General features: G+C 53.6%; 1 protein-coding gene across 1 annotated transcript; it reads right to left on the bottom strand.

The window, feature by feature from the left end:
- Positions 1–562: 562 nt before the first annotated feature.
- Positions 563–6,068, bottom strand: ZDHHC9 (zinc finger, DHHC-type containing 9). The gene is made up of 9 exons (XM_009710383.1): positions 6,000–6,068; positions 5,462–5,774; positions 4,727–4,885; positions 3,595–3,732; positions 3,390–3,438; positions 2,999–3,101; positions 2,738–2,841; positions 2,038–2,206; positions 563–1,246 (listed from the first exon to the last, which is right to left on the bottom strand). Exons 1-9 carry the CDS (start codon positions 6,066–6,068, stop codon positions 1,142–1,144), a joined length of 1,209 nt encoding a protein of 402 aa, XP_009708685.1. The 3' UTR covers positions 563–1,141.
- Positions 6,069–12,491: the final 6,423 nt, after the last annotated feature.

Raw genomic sequence — 12,491 nt, 5'->3', positions numbered from 1 at the left:
CTCCCACCACCGCCTGGCCCTGGCCTCTCTTCCCTCCTCTGCCAAGGAGGCACAGATGGCTGACACCGCACAGCCAGTCCCAGGACAGCCGGCAAAGCCCAGGGAAGATTCAAGGCTCCGAAAGCCAGTCCAGGATGGCTGAGAAATGCAGGGTAAAGCATGGGGGGACACGGGGACACAACGATACGACACAGAATCGGGGCTGAGGTTCTGCAGAGCAGTGGCCGAGCGGTGTGCCACAGCCTGGCGGGCAAGGGGAGGGTACGCCAGTGCTCAGCGCAGGCACCCGGGAGCAAACGCAGGGCCGGCACTAGCTAGAGAGTCAGTGGCACAGGCAGACCCTTCCCTGCAGCTCGATACACCCCTTGCACAACCGCTCTGCGGCCGGTGCAGGGCGGAGACAAGCGGCAGGAAGAGGGGCTGCCCCGCTTCCCTCGAGCCCCCGGTTAGGTGTGAGCCCCGGGGAAGGATGGGAAGGAGGGCCCCCGCCACGACCGCTCTCGCGCCGGTTAAGTCACATGAAAAGAAGGAGCACGGGAAGGAAGCTACTTTAAAAACCGTTGCCAGCAGAACACCTTCCCGGTTGTTTTGGCCCTTTTGGCACCAAAATGTCTCCTGACAACCCCTGCCACGTTAACCAATAAAACAACGCCACAGATTAGAGGAAGGAGGGAGGAGGGGAGAGAGGACGCTACTGCCATAAATTGCTTTCCCCTTCCCATCAGGATTCCTCAGCAGCAGGGAGCAGGCCGACCCTAACGTCGCTTCCGAGCTGCTTGACCACAAGTCGTCTCGTCAGAAAGTTGAGGCCAGGCGGAGGGACAGCCCCGGCCACCGAGCCGGTATTTAGCATCCAGGACAACCTGCAGAGCGAGAGGTCCTGCCTCGGCCTGCAGGCAGACCAGCCGCAGTGGTGGCGAGTGCCCCTTTGGGACCAAGGCGGGCCGCTCGTGCTCGTTATCCTTTGATACCATGCAAGGCCAGCACCAGGCCACACTGCCTGTGCATCAAGGTGAATAATGACTAAAGCAAAATGGCCATGAGGAATCGTTTGCCTGCCATCCAGCCCATCTCCTCCTCTCCTCTATCACTTCCAGCTTTGATTAGACAAAACAAGAAAGTTCTCCCTTTCAAGCAGATGCTAGTGCTCTGCTTGCCCAGCGTCCTGGGATGGGACTGGGAGCTCCCCAGACGTTAGCTGCTTCTCCTCTGGCATCTCAGCATTGCTCAGGGATGGCGCAGACACCTGGAGAGAGAAGACAGCAGTGACTTACGTGAATACACCCCAATACAGAGCATCTGAGCACACAGACACTTGGCCCCACTGCCCTGCTCCCACCTCCAGCTCTACCAGGCAGAGGTCTCAGCTGTGCTTGGGAAAAGGAGAAGCCAGGGGCCAACAAATGGGCAAAACAGCAACTTCATGAAGACCTGGACTGCTCCAGCAGAAATGGTCTGGACTGTTTCTACCGGAGAAGCAGCAGCTCATGCCCAAGCAGGAGTAGGCCCAGCCGTTTCCCACCATGTTCACAGAACAATTTAAGTGGGAAGGGCACTCCGGAGGTCTCCTTAAAGCAGGGCTAATTTCAAAGACAGAGCAAGCTGCTCAGGGCCATATCCAGTGGGGTAACGGCTTTCTCCAAGGATCGAAATCCCACACATGCAAGAGCCCTTCCCAGGGACAACCCTTCAGCTTGTACTCAGTGCCAAAATAAGGTGCCTGCCATCTCCCACCCCTCCTCAACCCCTCCTAGCCTCCATAGGTGCCAGCTCCTGGCTGCCCTCATGGCAGGACTGACGTCTCCAAAACCACAGCCAGCTGTGATCGGCTTTGAGGAAATCAAAGGAAATCAAGAGATGCTGGTTTCCAGGGCCAGAGCACAACAGGCTTTTCATCGCCAGCCTCTCAACAAGGTCCCCAGGTGTTGCTTTGTTTCTGCTAAGTCAGACTACCAGCTTTTTCTCTGCTGGCCCAAAGTACTAGCAACTCCAAGCAGGCACAGCCCGCTCAGCCCCCAGGCAGAGGGGATCACTCACAGCACTCGGGTGAGGAAGGCTGCCATCCTTCTGCTGAGCGCTGCTCTCCTCTGCCTGCCCACCAGGGCCCTGAGCAGCGGTGGGTTCTTGGGTGCTGGGCCCCCGTGAGCAGGACTCCTCCTGAGCTGTGCTCTCCTCTTGCTGCAAGATGCCCCGTCTGTCCAAGACGCTGCAAGAACAGAATCCACCATCAGAGACCCAGGCGGCGTTCCCTGAAGCCCACTTCTTTTCCTGGCAGGAAAAGTGCTGGTGGCAGACAAACGTGAGGAGAAGGGGTTCCTCTCCAAAACAGGCTGTGCACAGCCCAAACCTAGTTTAATGTCTATGCTCCTCCTGTGAAAACCAAGCCCCTTGGAGGGCAGCCCAGTTCGGAGTGTGGGAGCCCACCGAAATGAGTGCCCTGGAAAGAGCCTCTGCTCCGTATGCGGCCCCAGGGAAGGGGAGCCACTCCTCCACCGGCTTCCCAAGCACAAGGATGATAGCGAGCACATCACAAGCTTGAATTACTGATGATATGCAAGGAAGGCAACCCAAGACCTCCCTCCCCAGAGCATCCAGCCACGTCCCAGCTGACCTCTAGAAGCCCTCAACACACACAGTGCTGGCAGAAGAGCAGCCAGGTCTTGTACCCAAGCAAGGAGGGCTGCTCAGAGTCCTGCTCTGGGGGCAAAAATGGCAGGGCTGCCCCTCAAGAGCTTACCTGGGGGGCAGAGGCCCACAGAGCACCTCACAGCAGTTCTTCACTATGTTGCCATGGCTGTAGGGATTCTGCACGCGGTTCTTCCCAGTCCAGGACCCCTTAATCTGCAACAGTCAGGGCACAAGCTCAGGTCTGCTTCACCAACACCTGCCCCAGCCCACAGGGCCCTGCAGGGCATGTCAGCAAGGTGGACGCAGCTGGGACACACCGAGGAAGCGACAAGAAATGGAGATGGCTCAGAGGAACAGAAAGATTACTTACGTCTTCGTTGGTTGTCTGATTCAGTGCCACCAGGAAGGTGTGGAACCCAGTTAACCCCACTACTGACCACAGGGTGAAGAAACAGATGAGCACCTCCAGTACAGTGAGAACAGTTAAGGACTGGGAACAGCCTGCAAACAATCCCAGCCCAGCTGCATCATTACCCTCAGGTACACTACCCTAACTTCTCTTCTTCTCCTAGATGTGGTTTTCTGTTTTACCCTCCTCCCAAAAGTCACAAAATTGCTCCTCACCTTGTAACCACGAGATAAAATGCCCTGAAAGACTCCTTAGAGAAGCCTGGGCACCAAGACTCCAGTCCCTCCCTAATGCAGCTCACAGTAATCCCCACCTTTGGAGAAGCCAACCCCTCTGCACTGTGGAAGGATATGTCCCTGGGGTTTCCTTCAACGTGTTCAGAAACCCAATCTTCAGAGATTCTGGCAATACAAAGAAAGAGATATTTTTTTTTGCTCTGGAACATCCCACTGAGTCCAGTTCCCTTTCCACTCCATCACTTCTGGGTTTGCAACAACACCTGTATCCCCCCCTCCCTTAGCCAGCCCAGCCAGCCACCTCTCCGCAGCCAGACTCACTCAGTGCTACGTAGACTATGTTGAAGGTGAAGATGTAGATGGTGAGGAGTGAGAGCGAGAGGATGAAGAGGTAGAAATAGCGGTAGTTCCTCTTCCCCACGCAGTTGCCCACCCAGGGACAGTGATGGTCGAAGCGCTCTGTGAAAGCGAAGATGGAGTTCAGCGCTGCTCTAGCACGGTCCTGCCTGCCTCCAGACGCTCACTCCTGTGCCCTGAACTCAGACACTTCCAAGGCTGACAAGGACTCCCTGGGCCATCAAGTCCAACCCTCTGCTCACTCAGGGCCCCATGTCATGGCCCTCTTCCAGAAGGGGAGGCCAGGTAAGAAAATGCAAAATCGTACTAATGAGTCATTCTGCACATTAAGATAGAGTTTAAGAGCTTGGCCCCACGCATGTCTTCTCTCCCAGAGACCTGAGGTATAATAGCTTTTACTACAGCAGCACACAGGTTAGACTAAAGCCTGGAGGTTCAGAAGTTCTCGTCTAACCCATGTGCCACTTTACTCCTATTAGAATAATTAGGAGAGGGTTCAAGGAACGGCATAAACACTCAAAGGGCTGGGAACCTGCAGAGGAGGAAAGAGATCCTGGAATGGGATTTCTTCCTTGAGAAGGGATCCTGGACACAAGCCAATTACAATACACAAAAGGGCTAAGAGAGCATCTGCTATGCAGTAAGGGGAACAAAAAAAAGGGGCACTGAACGTAACAGTAGAATCTCCGTGCTAATGCAAGGAGCTGCCTTCACGCAAGACACAGCTCTCCACTAGAACCCTCTAGTCCAGCAAGGCCAGCAGTTCAGTGAAACTCAAAACCAGACTGCACATTTACATGGACAAGTTAGACTTATCTTAGACTAGTTATTGCCAAAAATGTACTAGCAAAGATGAACCATCTGGCTTCAGGTTCTCCGCAAATCTCAAGCTCCTTGAGCTTAAGATGAAGCAGACTGTCCCCGTCTGTTCACACACCACCATTCTGGACTGGCTCAGCAGGCGCAGTGTGAGACGGGTGATACGGAGCGGTCACCTGATACGGAGCGAGACCGGGTGCAGATCTTCACCTGCTCTCTTCCAAAGGCTCTCACCTAACACCCAGGTGCAGGAGCAGGCACGACCTCTTCTACTCACCCACACAGTTGTCGCAGATGCTGCAGTGAGAGGCACGGGGCGGACGGAAGATCTTACATGTGTAGCAATACTTCAGCTTCACTATCTGGTTGTTGATCTGGAAGTTTTTAATCCGTGGGGGCGGGCGCTGACCCTGCGGCACGGTCCCGTTGGTGGCCTCTGAGAGAGAGAACCAAGCAGAGATCAGACCGGCTGCTACAACACGACAGGCCTGGAACGACAACTTGCCTCCCTGTTTTTCCTACCAGTGGGATCAGAGCCTGCTGGGTCTGGAGCCAGCAGCTGCAGCTCTGCTCACAGGGTCCAGAGCCAACCTGGCAGCTTGGAGGCAGGAAAAGGGATGCCAGAGCTTTCATGGGCATACTGAGAGGGGCTGGGAGCGGGGTTGTCACCCGCATCCACCAGACTTCCTCCCCACCCGAAGGATCAAGGGGCCCACACCAAGCTTCCTGCACCCATTCCCAAAAGCGAACTGAATTGGTACATACAGAGCTACAAGAGAGAAAACAGCATGTGAAAAGGTTCCCAGCAAGGCAAGCGGGTACGTCACACCATCTTTTTGAGGCTCAGCCAAGCAGAATTAGCCAGCGGGTGGTGAGATGCCCCATTTGGGGCAAGCCTTACTTTTGGAGGGCCAGCCAGGAAGAAAGGCTCTGCAGAGAGTGTAGCCTATAGAAACACCAGAAATACAGAGGCTTTTCCAGCCATCCCCAGCTCGGCAGGCTTCGCACTCACCAATCTCCATCTCGATGAAGGCTGCCTCGTCAGGCAGGGCTCTCGGGATCACCCCAGGATCACTGAAGCTCGTCCGCAGGAGCGTAGCCATGGCGAATAGGAAGAGAACGGCTGCAAACACAGGGATGGCTGGGGACAGCTGGACTGCCAGGTACCGACACCTGCAGAGAGGTGTCAGGAGGCGAGGAATCAGACCACCGCAAGGTCTGCCAATGCCAGGGCCTGAAAGCCTGGCAAGGTATGAGTCCAGACTTTTCTGAACACTGGTTACATCTAGAGAAGAGAAGCTGTTCAGCACTTCCTTCTGATCCCACTACCACAGGGAAACACCCCTGGAGCAGCTCTAATGACCAGCCATGATCACAGTACCACCATGTTTTTTAAACCAGCCAGTCACAGAATACTTTCCAGCATTTTATTTTGTTTCCATCTCCCGTTTTGCTCAGTCATGGGCGATGCCAGAAATGCAACCAGCCAGCTAGAGGGATCTGGCCTAGAGGACAGCCGCTGCAGCCAGCTGCCAAGGGACGGACCGTACCTCTAGAATCACCCAAGGCCTGGTCTGAGGGCCCACCACCGGAGAGAGCTGGAAGGCACGGAAGCACATCGGAACGGTGGGAATCTCTGGCTGTCCCCTAAACAGCCAGCAGCTTCCAGGACCACAGAAACTACTTTCCCGGGATTAACTGCATCCTGTCCTTCTCAGGAACGGATTCGCATGGAAGTGCACCATTCCCATGCAACAAGACATCTGGCTTCCTTTGACTTTCTGGAGGCAAAGGACTCAAAAGCCTCAAATAAAGTAGAAAGGCTCCTGCCCCAAGACAACCCCAGTTCCAGAGAGGAAACACAGCGTAAGGTTTGTTTGCTTTATAAATACAGAAAGGTCCAACAAGGAATTGATGTTGCTAATCCCGTTGATTGAGGCAGCGGAAAGGAGCAAGGAGATCAATCTCACTGTGGCCCGTGTCACTTCTGGACCCCCACAAACACATCTCCGTGGGCACTGCAGCACAGGCCATGCAGAAGGCCTGGACAGAAGTCATGGCTTAGAGATATACTGGGCTGAAAGAAAACACATTTTTACCCCCATTCCTTCAGAAAACCCCATTTATGTTGGGGTGAAGTTCCTATGAAGCTTTCCTGTGGTTTAAGGGAAACCCCACCCAAATCCCAACCCTTGTCCAAAATCTCACCTCTCCTTGCAGGCCTTGCTTCCCCAGGTGCCTCCCAGTGAAGCTGGGTACCCAGGCTTTCTAGTAAGCCCTGACTCCACAGGGATGGATCCAACCCGGACTCCTGCTCTCCAAGAAAGTGTAAGGCTGCTGTGGTGAAAGGCATGGGATTGTCCTCCCCAGTGGATCTGTCGTCCTAAGCAAGGCGATTTCTACGACACCCATAGCATTAACGATTTAATTCTGGACAGCCCGCCCACCCATAGCTTCTCCAAACACAATAAAGTTTCTAGCTCCCTGGTTCCTTTGCAGCACCAAATTCTGCAAGGCCACCAGCCGCAGCAGGAAGGCTCAGCGGGCTTTAATTTGCCATTGCTTGACTCCAGCGACTGTCCCCTCTGTGCGATGAGGCACAGAAAAGGCTGTACACTGAACCTACAGTACGCTTTTGCCACAGCCGCAACACAAAGCGTCCACAGCGATGCACAGGGCCTGTCCCCTAAACCAACGCCGTTAATTTTAGACCCTACAAACTCTGCAGTTGCTCAAAAGAACACAACCCTTAAGAGTCGTCTCTGCACAGAGCCCTGCCTACATTTGAAGAGCCAGGCTGAGCTTACCATCTTTAGGCAGCCTAACGTAACTTCGCTTTCCCTTTGCAGGGGCAAAGTCTAGAAAGAGAGCTGCAAGTCAGTCAGCGATTAAACAGAACCCTCAGACCCCATTTTGGGAAGGAATAGGGGTTTATTCTTCTAAGAGCCGGACACGGTCTGCCTCAAAGGGCTGCCGCTTGACCCTTGTCCAGTTGACACGACAGCTTTTATAACTGTTGTAACAACATGAATGTATTATGGGCTTAAAATACGGATTCATGAACTATGTTAAAGCTGAACCGAAACTGCGCCAGAGCTTCCAGCCTCAGTTATAAACTAACACCTTCTAAGTTTCTTCAGCATACTGTCACAGCAAAGAGATTTATTACCTGCAAGCACGTGATCCCTGCCGGCTGTACTCTCCCAGGCACAGACCTGAAAGCTTTGCACAGCGGCACTCAAGAACAAACGGGACCAGTCCCTGCAGCGACCGGTGCGGTCCCCGCTCAATCTGCACAGGAGCAGGAGCGTGGGATGCGACTCGCTCCCTGCTGACCATTTCCTCTGCATCTCTGTAAGGAAACCTGCCCTTTGGGGATGCCGCGAGTCCTGCTGTCCCCAAGGCACAGCAAGAGTGGCCTCAGGATTGATGTTACCACATCGCAGAGCGTGGTGTGGGAATGGGAAGGCGGCTGTGATTTTAGGAGATGAGAAAGATGAGTGCAGGACTGCTCCCCCCGCTGCAGCCAGGGAAGCAGCACCATTCACCCAGCATCCAGCCCTTCCATCCAGCTCCCAGTGTGGCACAGGCACAGGGCAGGTTGGGTCCCCAATTTGGGAGGGGAGAGAAGCAATCCCAGACAGACAGCCTGTGTGGGCACGGGGGGAGAACAGGAACAAAGCCCCAGAAAACACCAGATGCCTGCTCTCCTCTCTGATGGGGAAAAGACACCTAGAAACTCACACAAGGAAGTATTAACGCTAGCTCCTTTGGCTGCCGTTCACTGAAGTGCATGAGATGTCTGCTCAACAAAGCCATTGTCCTGTTGCCATCGTCCCTCCAGCATGAAGCAAACATCCATGCGCCGTGCCGGATGCTCACCCCCGTCACTCAGACGTGCCCTGGCACAGCAGGCGCCGAGCAGGGCCCTCCTGCTTCCCCCAGGTACCAGGGCTGGCAGCGCTGCTGCGTCCCCCCAGCCCCAGCATGAACGTGGCCTGGAGGCGAGGCCAGAGATGTGCTAGCGAGACAAGCCCCCGCCGCACTGAAACAGCATCCCGAGACCCAAGAGGGAGCCCACTGCATGCCTCCCCTCCCTCCCTGGGTTGAGGGAGCCTTGCTCTTAGGAAGGTGTCTTTAAGGGAACGTGCCCAGCGCATCTGCCACGGCAGAGAAAGCCAAGTGCCGACCAGACCAGCTGAGCAACAGGTAAGGCCACCATGCGAGGTTTCGACTCTGTACTCACGAGCGCTGGGGAGCCTTCAGTCTCCGCCTCGTCTACAGCGCGATTACGCTCAGCAATTCATTGACACTGCTACGTAACAGACATTTTAAAGATCTTTTGTTTGGGAAAGCCGAGAGTCAACAGAGACATACTGTTGGCGTGTAAGGATATTGCTCCTCCTCCACTCCCAGTGCAATATCTCTGTTCTTGAGCATTTTGTCATTTAATAGCACACAATAACGGCACTATCACAACTCATCATCACGGCGGGGGGGTGGGCTGGGGGGTGAGAAAGGCTTAAACAAAGAGATCATTAGAATGGGGGCGGCGGGGGGAGCAGCAGGCAGCAGCAGCTGTGAGGTGCCACGAGTTTACGGTGCAAGGACTGCTCGACCGATCATTTTGCGACCACTTGGGAAGGTCTGATGTCACCAGCACGATAAAGCTCTGGAGGAAGGGGAAAACCAATGCACCAGCCCTGCTGGAAGTAGACTTCAGCCGTGGCCATCAGGCAGCACATCTCATGGCCACGTCCCCTCCAGGTTCAGTGCAAGTTCTGTTGTAGGATTCATTTACATCTCACTTGCAAATCACCTATTTAACTCTCCTAAACTAACACATAACCACATCGTGTACTTGTCCTGAACACTAGCGAAGCGAAGTAGGATCTTTACCAAATGCTTGACCCTCACCAGTGCACTTACAGTCATCTGCATCTCCCAGACCTGGGATCATTTCCAGAAGCTGATGTACTTGCGGCAAGCGTGGAAACCGTGGCTCTGAAAACCTGGGTAACCACTGCACTGCAATGCTACAAGATCGGGGCCCTTTCCCAAGCAAGACTCAGGCAGAACTGCGGCCAGCTACAGAAACTCTCCCCGTCTGTCAACGGCGACACAGAAAACGCTCACCAGAGACCCACTTCCAGTGCAGCTCTGCTGCGAGCTCACGCCACGTGCTTCCAACCCAATCGATGCAGCAACCCGACCTTAGGCAGGAGACAGAAACATCACGCCAATGTTACTGCTCTTTTCCCAGCTACACTCAAATCTCCACACAGGCAAGAGAGCACCCCGAGACCTGGGTGGGGAACGATGCCAGGCTGCAGGGAGAGCGAAGCAGTCTTCTGAAAAGGAGCCCACGTACAAGAAAAAGGGTATGCAATTCAAAAATCCAGGAGCAGCCCCTTCACAGAGAAACACGTCTTCATGAGCAAAACGAGCTGAACTCCGGATACAAGAGTTTACCTCCGGATACAAGTTTACCTCTATCGAGAGAAACTATAACTACCAAAAAGCATCCATCAACTTGTGTGTAAGTTTTGACAATGCTTGACACAGACCTAACCAGAGGCAAAAGCCATCTCAGAAGCACCTCTTTAACAGTGCAAAATCTTGGGTCTTTGGGGTTTGGAGAAAAAAAATAAAAACTATGTCACATGAAGGGTCAGCATAGGTTTTTTTTCAACTCATCAGAACACAAAGAAATTTTAATCTCTACATAGCTAAGTAGAAAAAAAAACTAAAGTGATAAACATGCTTGGTTATTGGAAAAGCAAACATCAGCCCCTTTCCGCACTCAGGAGCCCGGCATTGCCGGTACTATCTTGCCTGTAACACCGACAAACGTCAAGCGCTCGTGCTGAAAAGATGAAGACAAAAGAAATCCAGTTCTCGTGCAACTGCTTTGGAGAGCTGAATGGAGAACTCTCGCTTCAGAAGGGTCATACAGACACGCTGGCAAAGTGCAAAGAGGAAACTCCCAGCAGCCAGAGAGAGGATGCTATATCCCATCATCTTAATTCCCAAACGGATTTCACAAGTGCTTTACCTGGGCTTCTCCTCGTCCTCAAATACCACAAGCATAGTTAGACAACGAAGCGCCCTATCACAAAAGCTGACATACCCATTAAGTGGCTGAAATAACGCCAAGGGGATATTAAACAGAGTTTTATGTGACACGTTACGGTCATAGAGTAGACCCAATTAAATATAGGTCTCGGACTCTGCAGGGACCAGCCTCAGCCCTGAGCAGCAGGAGCTGCTTTCTGCCAAGGTGGTGGCGAGAGGTGCCCTTGGGCAGAGGACTCCGGTCGCCGCAGAGCACTTCCCCAGGAGCCAGAACAGCTCCGCGGCCCTCTGCTTTATCTGGGAGGGAGGAGCCGGATCTCCAGGTACAGCACTGATAGCTCCGTCAGCTCTCCGGGTCCTGTTTGCTCCCAGATGAAAAAGACTTACCCGATTCCAGACCACAGCTCTGCGGTCTAGGGGATAAGCACATAAAAATTCCCACACACGGGGCTGAGGTGGCTTCAGACCGTTCAACTGGAAACACAGCAGATGAGCCGATGGCATTGGAGCTACTTGGAGGAAAAAAAAAAAATAAAAAAGGATACCACCAGCAGCAGCCCAGAGAGGCTGCTGTCATTTCACGGCTGGGGAGGACTCCTTCAGCAAGGAACGCGGCAGCTTATCTCATGACGTGCAACGCCAGTCACCACCGGCTCTCCAGCGACAGCGTTTGTAATCAGAGTCGAGCCAGAGCAGCCTGGAGGGCGAGGATCAAACCCACACTGGCTCAGATCGAGCAGCGAGACATTTTCTGGCTTCAGGCGTCCCTGAGCCTTGTTTAGACAAGGTGTGACTGCGCAAGTGATTCAGCTGAATGAAACAGGCACCACAACACAGGCACCCTTGCAGCGAGCGTACAAGAATTACAAGGACTCCTCCACCCACCACAGTCTGCTTCTCTCCAAAACCAGATCCTAACAACCCCAATTGTTCCTCCGTAGCACAAACTTTAAGAGGGAAAGCATGAGTTTCCACACAAACACCAAAGAATCTGCCAAAACCTGAAACGAATGGATAACACAGCAAAAAGGTCAAGGCCGAGACCCTTATTCAGAAGCACCCTAACGCACGCAGAAGGTATACAGGGTAAGCAGGCCTCTCGAGCAGCCAAGCTGCTCATCTTCTCAGCTTGGTCGCTGAAACAGAGATGTTGCAGAGTGTTTCTGATTGGGAAGGCACCATTTCATCCCTGTTCAAAGTCAAAAATCCCCAAACAACTTCAAAACAAACCCATCTCTTTCAAACTGAAAAACATTAAGGTCTTGTGCACCGAGAGACTCAAATGGCTATTTAGGACTTTCCCAAACTTTTCCTCATTTCCCCAGCCAAACCACTCAGCTGATTTAAGTAAAACGCAGAGATGATTCTGCTCCCCGGGCCAGCAGCCCCCACAGAGACCACCCCCCAGCTCTGCGCAGAAGGCACGTCCCGGACGTCTCGGTGCAAGCAAGGACACAAGCAACCCCTCCACAGGCCTCTGCCTCTCAGAGCACGGGAAGGAGCTTCTCGAGGAATTTCCAGCCACGTACCCTCTGTGCCCACAGTCAAACTAACCACCGCGCCGCCGGCTCTGCCGACATGGCCTAGGAAAGGCAAGGCAGCCTCGGTTTGCTCTGCCCCGCACAACCACGACGGTCAGCTGGCGAGGGCAAACGTGGCAGAGCGGGATGTGGCTTTGCTCTTCTGCTAAGGACAGGCTCCGCAGGGAGTGAGAGCAGCTACCCCGCGCAGTAAGTGTTTCTGGAGCGGCAATAAGCGTTTCTGGAGCAGCAACAGTTATTAGGTCTTCCTGCAAGGCAGGAAGTCTTAGCCCCATTTTTCAGATGGGAAAAAAAAAAAAACAAACAACAAAACAAAACAAACAGTGGTGTCATTTCATACCTTTGAATGCAGACTGAGTCAGGGATAATTTGGGCTTTCCACACTCGGGAACCCCAACACCTCGCACCGCAGCTGTACGGAACCTG

Source organism: Cariama cristata, unplaced genomic scaffold (genome assembly GCF_000690535.1).
Source record: "Cariama cristata isolate BGI_N322 unplaced genomic scaffold, ASM69053v1 scaffold20511, whole genome shotgun sequence".
Classification (NCBI taxonomy): Eukaryota; Metazoa; Chordata; class Aves; order Cariamiformes; family Cariamidae; genus Cariama; species Cariama cristata.
Note: the sequence above shows the minus strand (reverse complement) of the source record. Positions and strands in the feature narration are given on the sequence as shown.

What these genes read in the sequence shown, in the direction of transcription:
- ZDHHC9 (XM_009710383.1), bottom strand. Translation starts at nt 6,068, where the DNA reads ATGTGCTTCCGTGCCTTCCAGCTCTCTCCGGTGGTGGGCCCTCAGACC. An exon ending in CATCTGCGACAACTGTGTGG is followed by an intron (nt 3,733 to 4,726) that starts GTGAGTAGAAGA and finishes TCGCTTTCACAG; the next exon opens with AGCGCTTCGACCATCACTGT. An exon ending in CATAGTCTACGTAGCACTGA is followed by an intron (nt 3,439 to 3,594) that starts GTGAGTCTGGCT and finishes TTGTATTGCCAG; the next exon opens with AATCTCTGAAGATTGGGTTT.